Source organism: Squalius cephalus, assembly GCF_949319135.1.
Source record: "Squalius cephalus genome assembly, chromosome: 3".
In the NCBI taxonomy this organism is placed as follows: domain Eukaryota; kingdom Metazoa; phylum Chordata; class Actinopteri; order Cypriniformes; family Leuciscidae; genus Squalius; species Squalius cephalus.
The window spans coordinates 35,714,246-35,726,831 of record NC_137124.1 but is presented as its reverse complement, the minus strand read 5'-3'; the positions used below and the strand labels follow the sequence as shown (position 1 = coordinate 35,726,831).

Here is a 12,586-nt window from a genome sequence, read left to right as displayed (position 1 = left end):
GTGCACACAAGATCATTGTTTCATTGCATTGCATACAATAACAAACTTACAAAGAACTAACTTGTATGCGCAATGGTTATGTCCATCTATAGTGTGTGTTTGCATTGAAAAACAAGTAGCGAAAGTGGAATGGAAAAAACACTTTCTGTGTGAATGGCCCCTGAATGTCACTAAAATTATATATATATATATATATATATATATATATATATATATATATATATATATATATATATATATATATATATACACTCACCTACGCAACGCAAATCTCGCGGGAGCGGGCGGTTTGAACTTTGCTGCGGGCGGGAATGGGCGGCTAAAAAAAACACTGCGGGATCGGGAGGTAGCCTAGCGACATGATGGAGATGTCAGTAATGGCACTTTTCCACTACACAGTAGCTCGCCTCGGCTCGGATCGACTCGACTCGCCTCGCCTCGCCTTTGTTTGGTTTTCCACTGTGTAAAAGTTGTCACTAGCCGCGTTTCCATTACCCTTCAAATTGCGCAAATTGAAATTGCGAATTGAAAATACGCTTAATGGAAACACGTCAATTTCGCAAAAACTTCCATTTATCGCAAAAAAGTTTTTACGCTCGCATGAGGTGGTTTTTCAGGCAATTCGAAAAAGGAATATTTCGCAAAACTGCAATGGAAACATTTTTTGCGCATTTACAGTCACCTGACTTAGAAGACGCAGTGTGTTTGAAGTCCATGTATAGCTACGCAAATAATAATAATTTTATATTATTTTATTATAACATTTAATAGGCTATATTTAGAAGACGCTTTTATGCAAAAAAAGAACAAAGCTGAGTGTGGAGCGCGCACTGCATGGCACGGAGGCGCGGGCGTGAACACTTGCATTTTCCTATCAACAGTGGAAACAACTTAAAATACTCTATCATTTCTGGTCAGACAGAAAATAATAATACATTATTCTCAACCACTTTTATTTGCGTAAACTCACAATAACAAGAAAACGCTGTGCTTTTGTAAAATAAAAGAAACAATCAGACGCACTTTCATGATCTCCGTAAACTGAAGCGCGAGAACTGAAACAAAATATAGCCTATATGTATAGGCTAAAGCTTGAAATGTCCACTTTAAAACGAACAAAATTCGAATCGAAAGCTAATACCTTCTGATTACGTAGGCTAATCCGTATGAAAGTTGCATTTCTCTCTAAAAGCGCATCTGCTTAACAGCGGAGATGGAGATGTGATTTTAGCCGACACTTAGAAAACAATAGTTTATTAATTATATTAATGGCTCTTCTCATTCAGCACTGCGGGAAAGACATCAATTCCAGTTTCTAATTTGGCCTTAGAAAACCAGTAAAATCGACATGTTTTCCATATTAATTTTGTGAATATTTTAAATGTTTAATAAAGGGGCAAAAAGTCATAAACAAAGCACAGCAGTTGTGTGTAGCCAGTTCAAATGAAAATTTTGGTGATCAACTTTGCGTTTTAAAAAGACAACAACCGTTCATTTTTCGTTTTTCAATTAGGGGTTAAAAAAGGAAAAACAAATAGACACAAAAGTATCCTACATGGATCGTTTGGACAGAATACTAGACAGAATTATTTATTAAATTCATAAAAGAAACAATAATTAGCCTATAGGAATACTGGATTCTAAATCTCAAAGAAATGCCACAATCAAATCCTCGGAGCAGAAATGAGGGCGAAACACCCAGAAGAAACTCCTTATATGTGTCGTTCGGGGGTCTTTCCCTGCCATTAATGCTTGGATAACAGGCCACGTCTCCTTCCATTAATAATAGCCTAATAATAATGTCTAATGCGGTGGCTGTGATATTATAACCAACGTCCGTTGCCGTGATTTTTGGAATGACTTATCGCGAGAGAAAAAAAGACGTTTTAGTCGCATAACATCGGTTAATGGAAACGCCGTCATTTCGCAATCGTTTTTTATCGATATTTAGATAATAGCGCAAAACATTTGCGCAAATCTGTAATGGAAACGCGGCTACAGTATCTGCTTCCAGGTACTTTTTTTTCGTACCACCTCCGGCGAGGTTCTAAACGAGCTGAGGCGATACTAAAATGTGACGCGAAAACACGGCAGACTGCTGATCAGAGAGAATCATCACTATTCACTGAGTCATCATTGCACGCGCCAGACGGAGTATCCTGAATAAAAACAGCAAAAACAAAACCATCCAAAAACAGCATACACTCGATTTCCTCCATTGTCCTGTGTGTATGTGTCCAGAATACATGCCGGCCAGGGAAACGAAACAAACAACCCCATGAATCTCTTCAATAATAGCAATACCAATTCATGTTTTTTCCTGCGGGACTGGAGAAGACACAAAATCAATGCATCTCTATTATTGTGCTGGAATAAATTCTCAGAGTTTTGCGGGTGCGGGCGGGAGTGGACATACATATTGCGGGAGTGGGCGGGAGTGTAACACATACATTGCGGGAGCAGGCGGTAATGGTCAGAAATTCGGCGGGCGCGGGCAGGAGCGGGATGAAGAAAACAGTCCCGCGCAGGGCTCTAGTGCGGTCCTGGTCAAGACAATCTCCTGAACTCCAAACTGAATGTCAGAATGGGAAAGAAAGGTGATTTAAGCAATTTTGAGCGTGGCATGGTTGTTGGTGCCAGACAGGCCGGTCTGAGTATTTCACAATCTGCTCAGTTACTGGGATTTTCACACACAACCATTTCTAGGGTTTACAAAAAATGGTGTGAAAAGGGAAAAACATCCAGTATGCGGCAGTCCTGTGGGCGAAAATGCCTTGTTGATGCTAGAGGTCAGAGAAGAATGGGCCGACTGATTCAAGCTGATAGAAGAGCAACTTTGACTGAAATAACCACTCATTACAACCGAGGTATGCAGCAAAGCATTTGTGAAGCCACAACACGCACAACCTTGAGGCGGATGGGCTACAACAGCAGAAGACCCCACCAGGTACCACTCATCTCCACTACAAATAGGAAAAAGAGGCTACAATTTGCACGAGCTCACCAAAATTGGACAGTTGAAGACTGGAAAAATGTTGCCTGGTCTGATGAGTCTCGATTTATGTTGAGACATTCAGATGGTAGAGTCAGAATTTGGCATAAACAGAATGAGAACATGGATCCATCATGCCTTGTTACCACTGTGCAGGCTGGTGGTGGTGGTGTAATGGTGTGGGGGATGTTTTCTTGGCACACTTTAGGCCCCTTAGTGCCAATTGGGCATCGTTTAAATGCCACGGCCTACCTGAGCATTGTTTCTGACCATGTCCATCCCTTTATGACCACCATGTACCCATCCTCTGATGGCTTCTTCCAGCAGGATAATGCACCATGTCACAAAGCTCGAATCATTTCAAATTGGTTTCTTGAACATGACAATGAGTTCACTGTACTAAAATGGCCCCCACAGTCACCAGATCTCAACCCAATAGAGCATCTTTGGGATGTGGTGGAACGGGAGCTTCGTGCCCTGGATGTGCATCCCACAAATCTCCATCAACTGCAAGATGCTATCCTATCAATATGGGCCAACATTTCTAAAGAATGCTTTCAGCACCTTGTTGAATCAATGCCACGTAGAATTAAGGCAGTTCTGAAGGCGAAAGGGGGTCAAACACAGTATTAGTATGGTGTTCCTAATAATCCTTTAGGTGAGTGTATGTATATATATATATATATATAAGAGCATATTTAAGTTCTTTTAAAACCTTTCTTGATCAGAAATACTTTTGAAACTACTATAATTGTGGAACATTTAGTCCTCAGGGATATACCACAGCTGAATTACATTTGCACATTTATAAGTAACAAGGGAGTCAAAAAAAACTAATGCTTATTCAAAATCTGGTAACGGTTTAGGGGACTTCTGGCGATATACCAAAAAGTTTTGAGTTCTCTAGATTGTAATGATATGATAAAATTTCAGTTGAAATGGAATGGTGATGTTGACACAAAAAAGTATTTGGTGTAAAAGCAAGAGGAAGATAGACAGAGAGCAAAGGCTTGTTGAGAAATAATTTAAATCACCAAAGCATATACAGTATATTTTACTAGTCTTTTACTTTGTCTAGGTATAATGAAATGGACATACTCTCACTTTCTGAGAGCATTGCAGGCTGGTCACATTCTGAATCTGCTTTTCATTAGGCAATTGGGTGAAGAGAAGAAAATATCAGAGGTGAAAGGTTAGAGGTCAATGACTCAGTAGATGCAATAGTTCAGTGTAGGAATTTCCAGACCGGCATCAGAGGACTGGTACTTCATCTGTGCTTAAAGATATACAAACGTATATTCGAGTGGGCGAATGGGACATCTGGAAGAAGCATGCCAAAGAGCCCCTCCATGAACCTCCACAGTAGGCCTACAATCAAATCCTTGACACAGTGTAAGTAGGTCAAAGGTCATGGGAACCACCAGTCAACAACCTCTTCCTCCCACGATTATAAACAACATAGCTGGATTAAATTATCTCAATGTCAGGAAAAGTTGGGATAATCCTAGAATAGCATTTTGCAAAACTGCCCGCAGTCACATGTGAATCTTAGGAATCGACTGCGATGTCCAATAAACTGCCCTTCGGTATGTTTATTTTATTTTGCTACTTTCAGTATAATAAATGGCCTTGGTCAAAAATAATCAGTTTATCCTTGCTTCACATCAAAAGAGATTAAGGAAATACATTTATAATACAAGAAAATCATTATTTAAAAAGTCATTATAATCCTGGAAAACCAGGAAATATTTGCATGATAGCAGCTAAAACAAATAAACAAAAACAGACTTTATGACCTTAAAACCATTAGATTTAAAGTTCAGTGCCGGGAGTCACATGTTACAGTTCACCCAGAGAGCAGTGATATCATCACTCAACTACTTGCAAAAACAACTGACAAGTTTCATTGTTTTGCCTTGTGTTTCACAATCACTTAAGCAACAGTATGTTGTCAACACTTTCTAAATCCTCCACGGTCACATTTGTCAATCATTTCATCATCATAGTGCCGTTGCTGACTTGACCTTGGATGACAGCACTTGTCGGAACCTTCTCTTCAACTCTTGCATGTTCGGGCTCTTTGGCCTGGCAAGGTGTAGTCCACCTTTTCTCTTCTCCCCATTTCCTCCTCCCAGCGCTCGGCTCATCTCCTGACATAAGTGCAGAAAAGCAGCCTGGACGCTCTCATGGTTCTCCCTGGCCGAAGCCTCAAAGTAGGGCCCTCCCAATTCATCAGCCAGCGCCTTGCCCTCATGATCCGGGACCTGCCGGGCGCGCAGCAGGTCGCTCTTGTTTCCCACGATGATGACGGGGATGTTGCCGCTGGGATGGATTCGGCGCACGTGTTGGTATAGAGGCTGGATGGTACGGTAGCTGTTGAGGTCAGTGATGGAGAAGACCAGCACATAACCATCTGCCCAGTAAATGGAGCGGTTGATCTGCTCCTGACAGTAAAGACCCTCTGCATCATCCTGGAATTGAGAAAACTGTTGTTTTTATTCCAATTATATACTGTATGTATATAATGTATATAGTACAGTGTATATATGTAGTTCAAAATTTAGCAATTTTTTTATGTTTTTGTAAGAACTCACTTATGCTCTGCAAGGCTGCATGTCAGTAAAAACAGTAATATTGTGAAATATTAAAACAACTGTTTTCTATTTTACTGTTTTAAAACGTAATTTATTCCTGTGATGGCAAAGCTGAATTTTTAGCAGTCTTCAATGTCACATGATCCTTCATAAATCATGCTGATTTGCCGCTCAAGAAACATTTCTTATTATTATCAATATTGAAGACAGTTTTGTTGCTTAAAATTTTCAAATATAGGCTTATTCAAAACAGAAAACATTTCCCAATATTACTGTTTTAATGTATAGTTGATCAAATAAATGCAGCCTTGGAGAGCATAAAAGACTTCTTTCAAAAACATAAAAAATTGTACTGTATTTATATACAGTATCATATTGGAAATTAACTGATCATTTTAATGTAAATTTAATGTAAACGAGAATCAGTGTTCAAAACATTATTAATTTATTCAACTGAGCAATTAAAATAACTATAATATTATTATTTTACTGATTGCTGCAATTATAATATGTTTAATATTTTTCACCAATAATGGAACTGACTAGCAATGAGTTAGTTGTCATATGACAGCTATAAGAAGTAAATTCTCAATCATCATAACACCTATAAATACACTGTGCTTGAGCCAGGATCAGATTCATTCAGTTGAAGAGAGCCCTTTAGTACACATGAGTCAGACTAATGAGCTTATGGCTGAACACACCCTTTTTATCTCCTCTGCACTGCACACTTTGTTTACAGGCCAAATGTTTGAACTAATATTCCCCACAGTTCATCCGAAGCATGCAGGAATCCCATTGGCAATGACTGAGTGATCTAAATGACTGTGATAATGCATGGGCATACTACTTTTGATGGAGGTTTAGCTTAAAGACGGAAGAAAGCATTGGTATAGTGTGATTTGAAGGTACCTGCAATGAGACACATGGAGTGTCCTGCACTTGTAAAGAAACTTGCTCCCCATCCAAATTAATCTTCCTTGAATACAAGGCTCCTAGAAATGTTGAACAAGAAAAAAAAAATGTGTATTTGCTTAAATATTTGCTTAAAGCTCTGAGTAGGCTAGTTAGTTACACTTTTCAGCCATTTTAATTCATTTTAATTAGGCTACTGATGAAGAAAACCATGCTGAAAGTCTGAAAACTTCGAGTACAAATTACAGAAATGATTGTGACGAGTAAAATATGACGGCATTTTTATAGTTCAGTATAGTATTTTTAGCTTTATTTCATTATAATGTTTACCTGTGTTGGCTTCATAGTCTCCAATGAATCTCTTAGTAAGAAATCTTACAATTAGGGCTGAAAATAGAAACCAAATGGAAACTTTTGCATCAGCATTACTAGCAAGCATAACAATGTTACATAGCTCATGCACAAGTCAGTGTATGTCGCACCCTGGCGTTATAATGGCTAAAATATTATCATCATCATTTTTCAGGATTAGAAAAACGCATACCATTCAGACTTTATTAATGACTTTAAACAGAATGAATGCATAAACATTAAATCAACGAGTCATGTTAGAATGAGTTCCTATGACATAAAAATATGATATGCATGATGGAATAAATAACAAAAATTGTATTAAATATAGGCTATATCTAAAAAGCCACATAATCTGGTACATTTACCTGTTTTTCCGACATTGCTTGCCCCAAGAACAACTATTTTGACGTTTTTGTTAGGCACGCAGTCTATTACAGGGTACTCCGGTATAGGAACTAGCAAAAAGTTGCTAGAGCCACTGCTCATTGTTCTTGGCTGCTCGATAAGAAGACGCATTTAGAAAGCTGTAACCTAGGCTGTTTAGAAATGCATCTCTTTTCTTCCGCTTTCTCACGCTACACGAGCCCGTTCCACACGTTAGCTGTCCTCCTCATAACGCAAGAAGTCCACCGTTACCTCGGCAAACAGAGGTCTTGATCGACCGCTTTAAATAAGTGCAGACATCCAGTGCACCCCAAACGCTGGCTCTGCTTCTGCACGACATGAATGTTAATTCTGCATAACGGCCCTCTAATGAAGTAACCAATAAAGTCTAATGAAGTAGGCTAAATTTGTACAGTTCACATCTCGAAGCTCCTGGTCGCCAGATCTCTTACACAGACCTCAACTGCGCCTTCGGCAAAAAAAAAAAGAAAAAAAAGGAAAAGAAAAAAAAAAAAGATGAAGAAAGCCGAGGAGGGGCGTGAATAAACCAGTGTGACTCACTCAAACTAATTTTTAAGATCAATGGGATAGGATAAAATGTGTGAATTAAATGTAGCCTATAATAAAAGTAAAGTAAAACGTTTTGATATTGAAGCTTTCTTCCACAGAATAAAAAAAATAAAAAAGGAAATTGCGACTTTTTATCTCGCAATTCAGATTTTTTCTCTCTCTCTCAAAATTGCGTGATATCCTTAAAACGCAATTGCGAAAAATTATCTTTTAAATTGTTTTATTCAGTTGTGGAAACAAGCCTCAATAGATATGCTTATTATTGTTATTATTATTATTATTATTATTATTATGTTATATAATTTAAAAGAATTTGTGAATTATTGAAGAAAAAAAATTGTTATTTGAATGCCTTTTTCGAAACACATATCGGAAAAGCTGTGCTAGCAAAAAACGGTGGAGCAGTTGTTTCCATTACATACATACATGGTTAACATTACCTCCTCTCCTCCAAGCTTATTTAAGCCTTTTTGGTAACTGAAACGTTGTCGTTGTGAAGCAATAGACTGCGTTAAAGGTCCATGCACACCAACAACATTAATAACTACAAAAGGTTTTAATATCCTAATCGTTCTGATTTAATAAGATTTTGGAAATCCACACCACAGTTATAAACGATAACGATAACGACACAGAGGAACGATATTGTAAACACAAAGAACAATTTTCCGCATGAATGAGTCAATCAATAACCCTTAAATGCATGAAAGTGACAATGGCTCTACAATCTAGCTACTTAGGCTTACAATGCTTTTAGGAAACGCAGCCCAGTTAGTTATGTCATAAAAAAATATTTGTGTAGTTTTAATTATTAATAATTACATTTTATTAATTAAGTAAAATATATTAGGTGGACTGAACACAATTAAATGAAGTTGTGACAAAATGTTAAATTGTGTTACTTTAGCTCGTTTTAATTAATTAAATTGAACAATAGGCAAAAAAAATCATTTTTTAGTGTATGTTTGTTTTATAATGTCAATATAATTTTCTCTTTGATGCAACATAATGTGTATAAAAACCCCAAATCACAATTTCTCATTGCAGCAAAATTCACTGATCAGCAAGCAGCAGGCAAACATAAACCTTTACTTCTTCTTTGTTCAACTATACTGCCCTCTGTGGTGCAGTTGTTGTGTTCATGTGTCGAATGTGTCCATACTTTTTTCTCATTAATTTTTTTGTTGTTGTTGCCGCCATTTTGTGCTTATTTAACAGATGGCTAGTGACAGGAAAGCATTGGGTGGAGAGAGGGGAACGGGACCTGCAAAGGACCCCGAGTTGGATTCGAACCCAGGTCGGCCCACTTCAGTGCACTAACCACCAGGCCATCAGCGCTGACGAATGTGTCCACCCTGAGCTCTATAGAGTGGTGCAGGTATGACGTCACTTTGTAGGCCAACCGGCAGTCAGCATCACGATGGTTCCCTCTACAAAAAAACCCAATAGGATTTTCCCATTGGCTTTTGGATTATCTCTAAAAACAAGCTCTGTGATACAACAAAAGTTTATGATACTTGCACACTTTGACCATAAAGATAATTATCACATTAACACAACTTTTAAGTATTTTGAAGCCTAAATGCAGTCGCCAGAACTAAAAAGCTAAAGGTAGGCTAAACGAACTACACCACAGTCGCTCGACTTCAACGTCACAATCACTAAGCTTCTGAAAAATCTTTCAGTTTTTATCTAAAAACATTTTCCCAGAACTTTTGAGTTAGAATAGTTTGTAAGAGCACAATTATGAGCATAATGAGGCTGTAAAAGCGGACTGAGCTTACCTTTTTGGCGTGATGACGTTTAATCTCCCCGACCACCTCTGTAGTGCCACTTGTTAGCAACCGCCCTTTTCAAGACACTTGACAGCTTAAAAAATGACGAGTGGGGTAAAACTGATGTATTTTATGTCGTAGAATAAAACATGAAAGTGTCTTTAGCTTGTGTTCACCACAAACCTTATTTCAGCCATTCAAAAAACCCATTGACTTCGGGACGATGGAACCGGAAGTGCTAAAATGCTAGCTCACTTCTACGTTTTGGCCTACAAAGTGATGTCAAACCTGCACCACTATACTGGAAATTGTATATTGAGTCAATGTAAGTAAAAACAGCATTCCCTTGTTTAATGTTACATAAACCTGATTGAATTAGAACAACAAAATTAGAATTTATAGGTAGAATCAGGTTGAAATACCTCCTTAAAACGGACCTCCTCCTTTGCACGTTCATTTTTTACAGTGCACTAAAACGAGTATGAAATATTATTAGGATGGCTACTGTTCCTTTGCATCCTCTTTTTGTCATGGCACAATGGACCAAGCAAAGCATTAAATCCACACATTTTATTTAAACAAGAAGTTTATATTGCTAATCACAGTAGAAAACAACTGTGCACCAGAGTTCATTTTTGCAGTCAATTACTGCAAGTTTGTGTGTGTGTGTGTGTGTGTGTGTGTGTGTGTGTGGTCCAGGAAATCCCTACATCATGGGGACAAATGTCCCCACAAAGATGGCAATATCTGAAATACTTGTCCTTGTGGAGACATGTTTTGGTCCCCTTAAGGGGAAAACAGCTTTTAAATCATACTAAGTGATATTTTTTTGAATATGTAAAAATGCAAAAAGTTTTCTGTGATGGGTCGGTTTAGGGTTAGTGTAAGCGGAGGGGATAGAATATACAGTCTGTAAAAATCATTATGTCTATGGAAAGTCCCCAAACACGAATATTTGTGTGTGTGTGTGTGTGTGTGTGTGTGTGTGTGTGTGTGTGTGTGTGTGTGTGTGTGTGTGTGTGTGTGTTTTTGTGTGCGCGCCAGTGTGTCGTCTTTTCTTATCCCTGTCCAGGCTCCTGCTGATAAAACATATGCATCGGTCAAAAGCGATAAGCGATGAAAAAAAAAAAAAAAAAAAAATATATATATATATATATATATATATATATATATATATATATATATATATATATATATATACAGTGAGGAAAATAAGTATTTGAACACCCTGCTATTTTGCAAGTTCTCCCACTTAGAAATCATGGAGGGGTCTGAAATTGTCATCATAGGTGCATGTCCACTGTGAGAGACATAATCTAAAAAAAAAAAATACAGAAATCACAATGTATGATTTTTTAACTATTTATTTGTATGATACAGCTGCAAATAAGTATTTGAACACCTGAGAAAATCAATGTTAATATGTGGTACAGTAGCCTTTGTTTGCAATTACAGAGGTCAAACGTTTCCTGTAGTTTTTCACCAGGTTTGCACACACTGCAGGAGGGATTTTGGCCCACTCCTCCACACAGATCTTCTCTAGATCAGTCAGGTTTCTGGGCTGTCGCTGAGAAACACGGAGTTTGAGCTCCCTCCAAAGATTCTCTATTGGGTTTAGGTCTGGAGACTGGCTAGGCCACGCCAGAACCTTGATATGCTTCTTACAGAGCCACTCCTTGGTTATCCTGGCTGTGTGCTTCGGGTCATTGTCATGTTGGAAGACCCAGCCTCGACCCATCTTCAATGCTCTAACTGAGGGAAGGAGGTTGTTCCCCAAAATCTCGCAATACATGGCCCCGGTCATCCTCTCCTTAATACAGTGCAGTCGCCCTGTCCCATGTGCAGAAAAACACCCCCAAAGCATGATGCTACTACCCCCATGCTTCACAGTAGGGATGGTGTTCTTGGGATGGTACTCATCATTCTTCTTCCTCCAAACACGTTTAGTGGAATTATGACCAAAAAGTTCTATTTTGGTCTCATCTGACCACATGACTTTCTCCCATGACTCCTCTGGATCATCCAAATGGTCATTGGCAAACTTAAGACGGGCCTTGACATGTGCTGGTTTAAGCAGGGGAACCTTCCGTGCCATGCATGATTTCAAACCATGACGTCTTAGTGTATTACCAACAGTAACCTTGGAAACAGTGGTCCCAGCTCTTTTCAGGTCATTGACCAGCTCCTCCCGTGTAGTTCTGGGCTGATTTCTCACCTTTCTTAGGATCATTGAGACCCCACGAGGTGAGATCTTGCATGGAGCCCCAGTCCGAGGGAGATTGACAGTCATGTTTAGCTTCTTCCATTTTCTAATGATTGCTCCAACAGTGGACCTTTTTTCACCAAGCTGCTTGGCAATTTCCCCGTAGCCCTTTCCAGCCTTGTGGAGGTGTACAATTTTGTCTCTAGTGTCTTTGGACAGCTCTTTGGTCTTGGCCATGTTAGTAGTTGGATTCTTACTGATTGTATGGGGTGGACAGGTGTCTTTATGCAGCTAACAACCTCAAACAGGTGCATCTAATTTAGGATAATAAATGGAGTGGAGGTGGACATTTTAAAGGCAGACTAACAGGTCTTTGAGGGTCAGAATTCTAGCTGATAGACAGGTGTTCAAATACTTATTTGCAGCTGTATCATACAAATAAATAGTTAAAAAATCATATATTGTGATTTCTGGATTTTTTTTTTAGATTATGTCTCTCACAGTGGACATGCACCTACGATGACAATTTCAGACCCCTCCATGATTTCCAAGTGGGAGAACTTGCAAAATAGCAGGGTGTTCAAATACTTATTTTCCTCACTGTATATACAGGTGCTGGTCATAAAATTAGAATATCATCAAAAAGTTGATTTATTTCAGTAATTCTGTTAAAAAAGTGAAACTTGTATATTATATAGACTCATTACATGCAAAGTGAGATATCTCAAGCCTTTATTTGTTATAATTTTGATGATTATGGCTTACAGCTTATGAAAACCACAAAATCAAAATCTCAGAA

General features: G+C 38.4%; 1 protein-coding gene across 1 annotated transcript; it reads right to left on the bottom strand.

Moving 5' to 3' along the window:
• Positions 1 to 4,000: 4,000 nt before the first annotated feature.
• rasl11a (RAS-like, family 11, member A) lies at positions 4,001 to 7,715 on the bottom strand. The gene is made up of 4 exons (XM_079867912.1): positions 7,221 to 7,715; positions 6,832 to 6,888; positions 6,499 to 6,581; positions 4,001 to 5,463 (listed from the first exon to the last, which is right to left on the bottom strand). The coding sequence occupies exons 1-4, from the start codon at positions 7,369 to 7,371 to the stop codon at positions 4,993 to 4,995; spliced, it is 762 nt and encodes a 253-aa protein (XP_079724038.1). The 5' UTR covers positions 7,372 to 7,715; the 3' UTR covers positions 4,001 to 4,992.
• Between the last annotated feature and the right edge of the window lie 4,871 nt (positions 7,716 to 12,586).

Coding starts and splice junctions, on each gene's coding strand:
- rasl11a (XM_079867912.1), bottom strand. CDS start 7,371: ATGCGTCTTCTTATCGAGCAGCCAAGAACAATGAGCAGTGGCTCTAGC. Junction 6,582..6,831: donor AGACTATGAAGCCAACACAG/GTAAACATTATA, acceptor CAACATTTCTAG/GAGCCTTGTATTCAAGGAAG. Junction 5,464..6,498: donor CTCCATGTGTCTCATTGCAG/GTACCTTCAAAT, acceptor TCTCAATTCCAG/GATGATGCAGAGGGTCTTTA.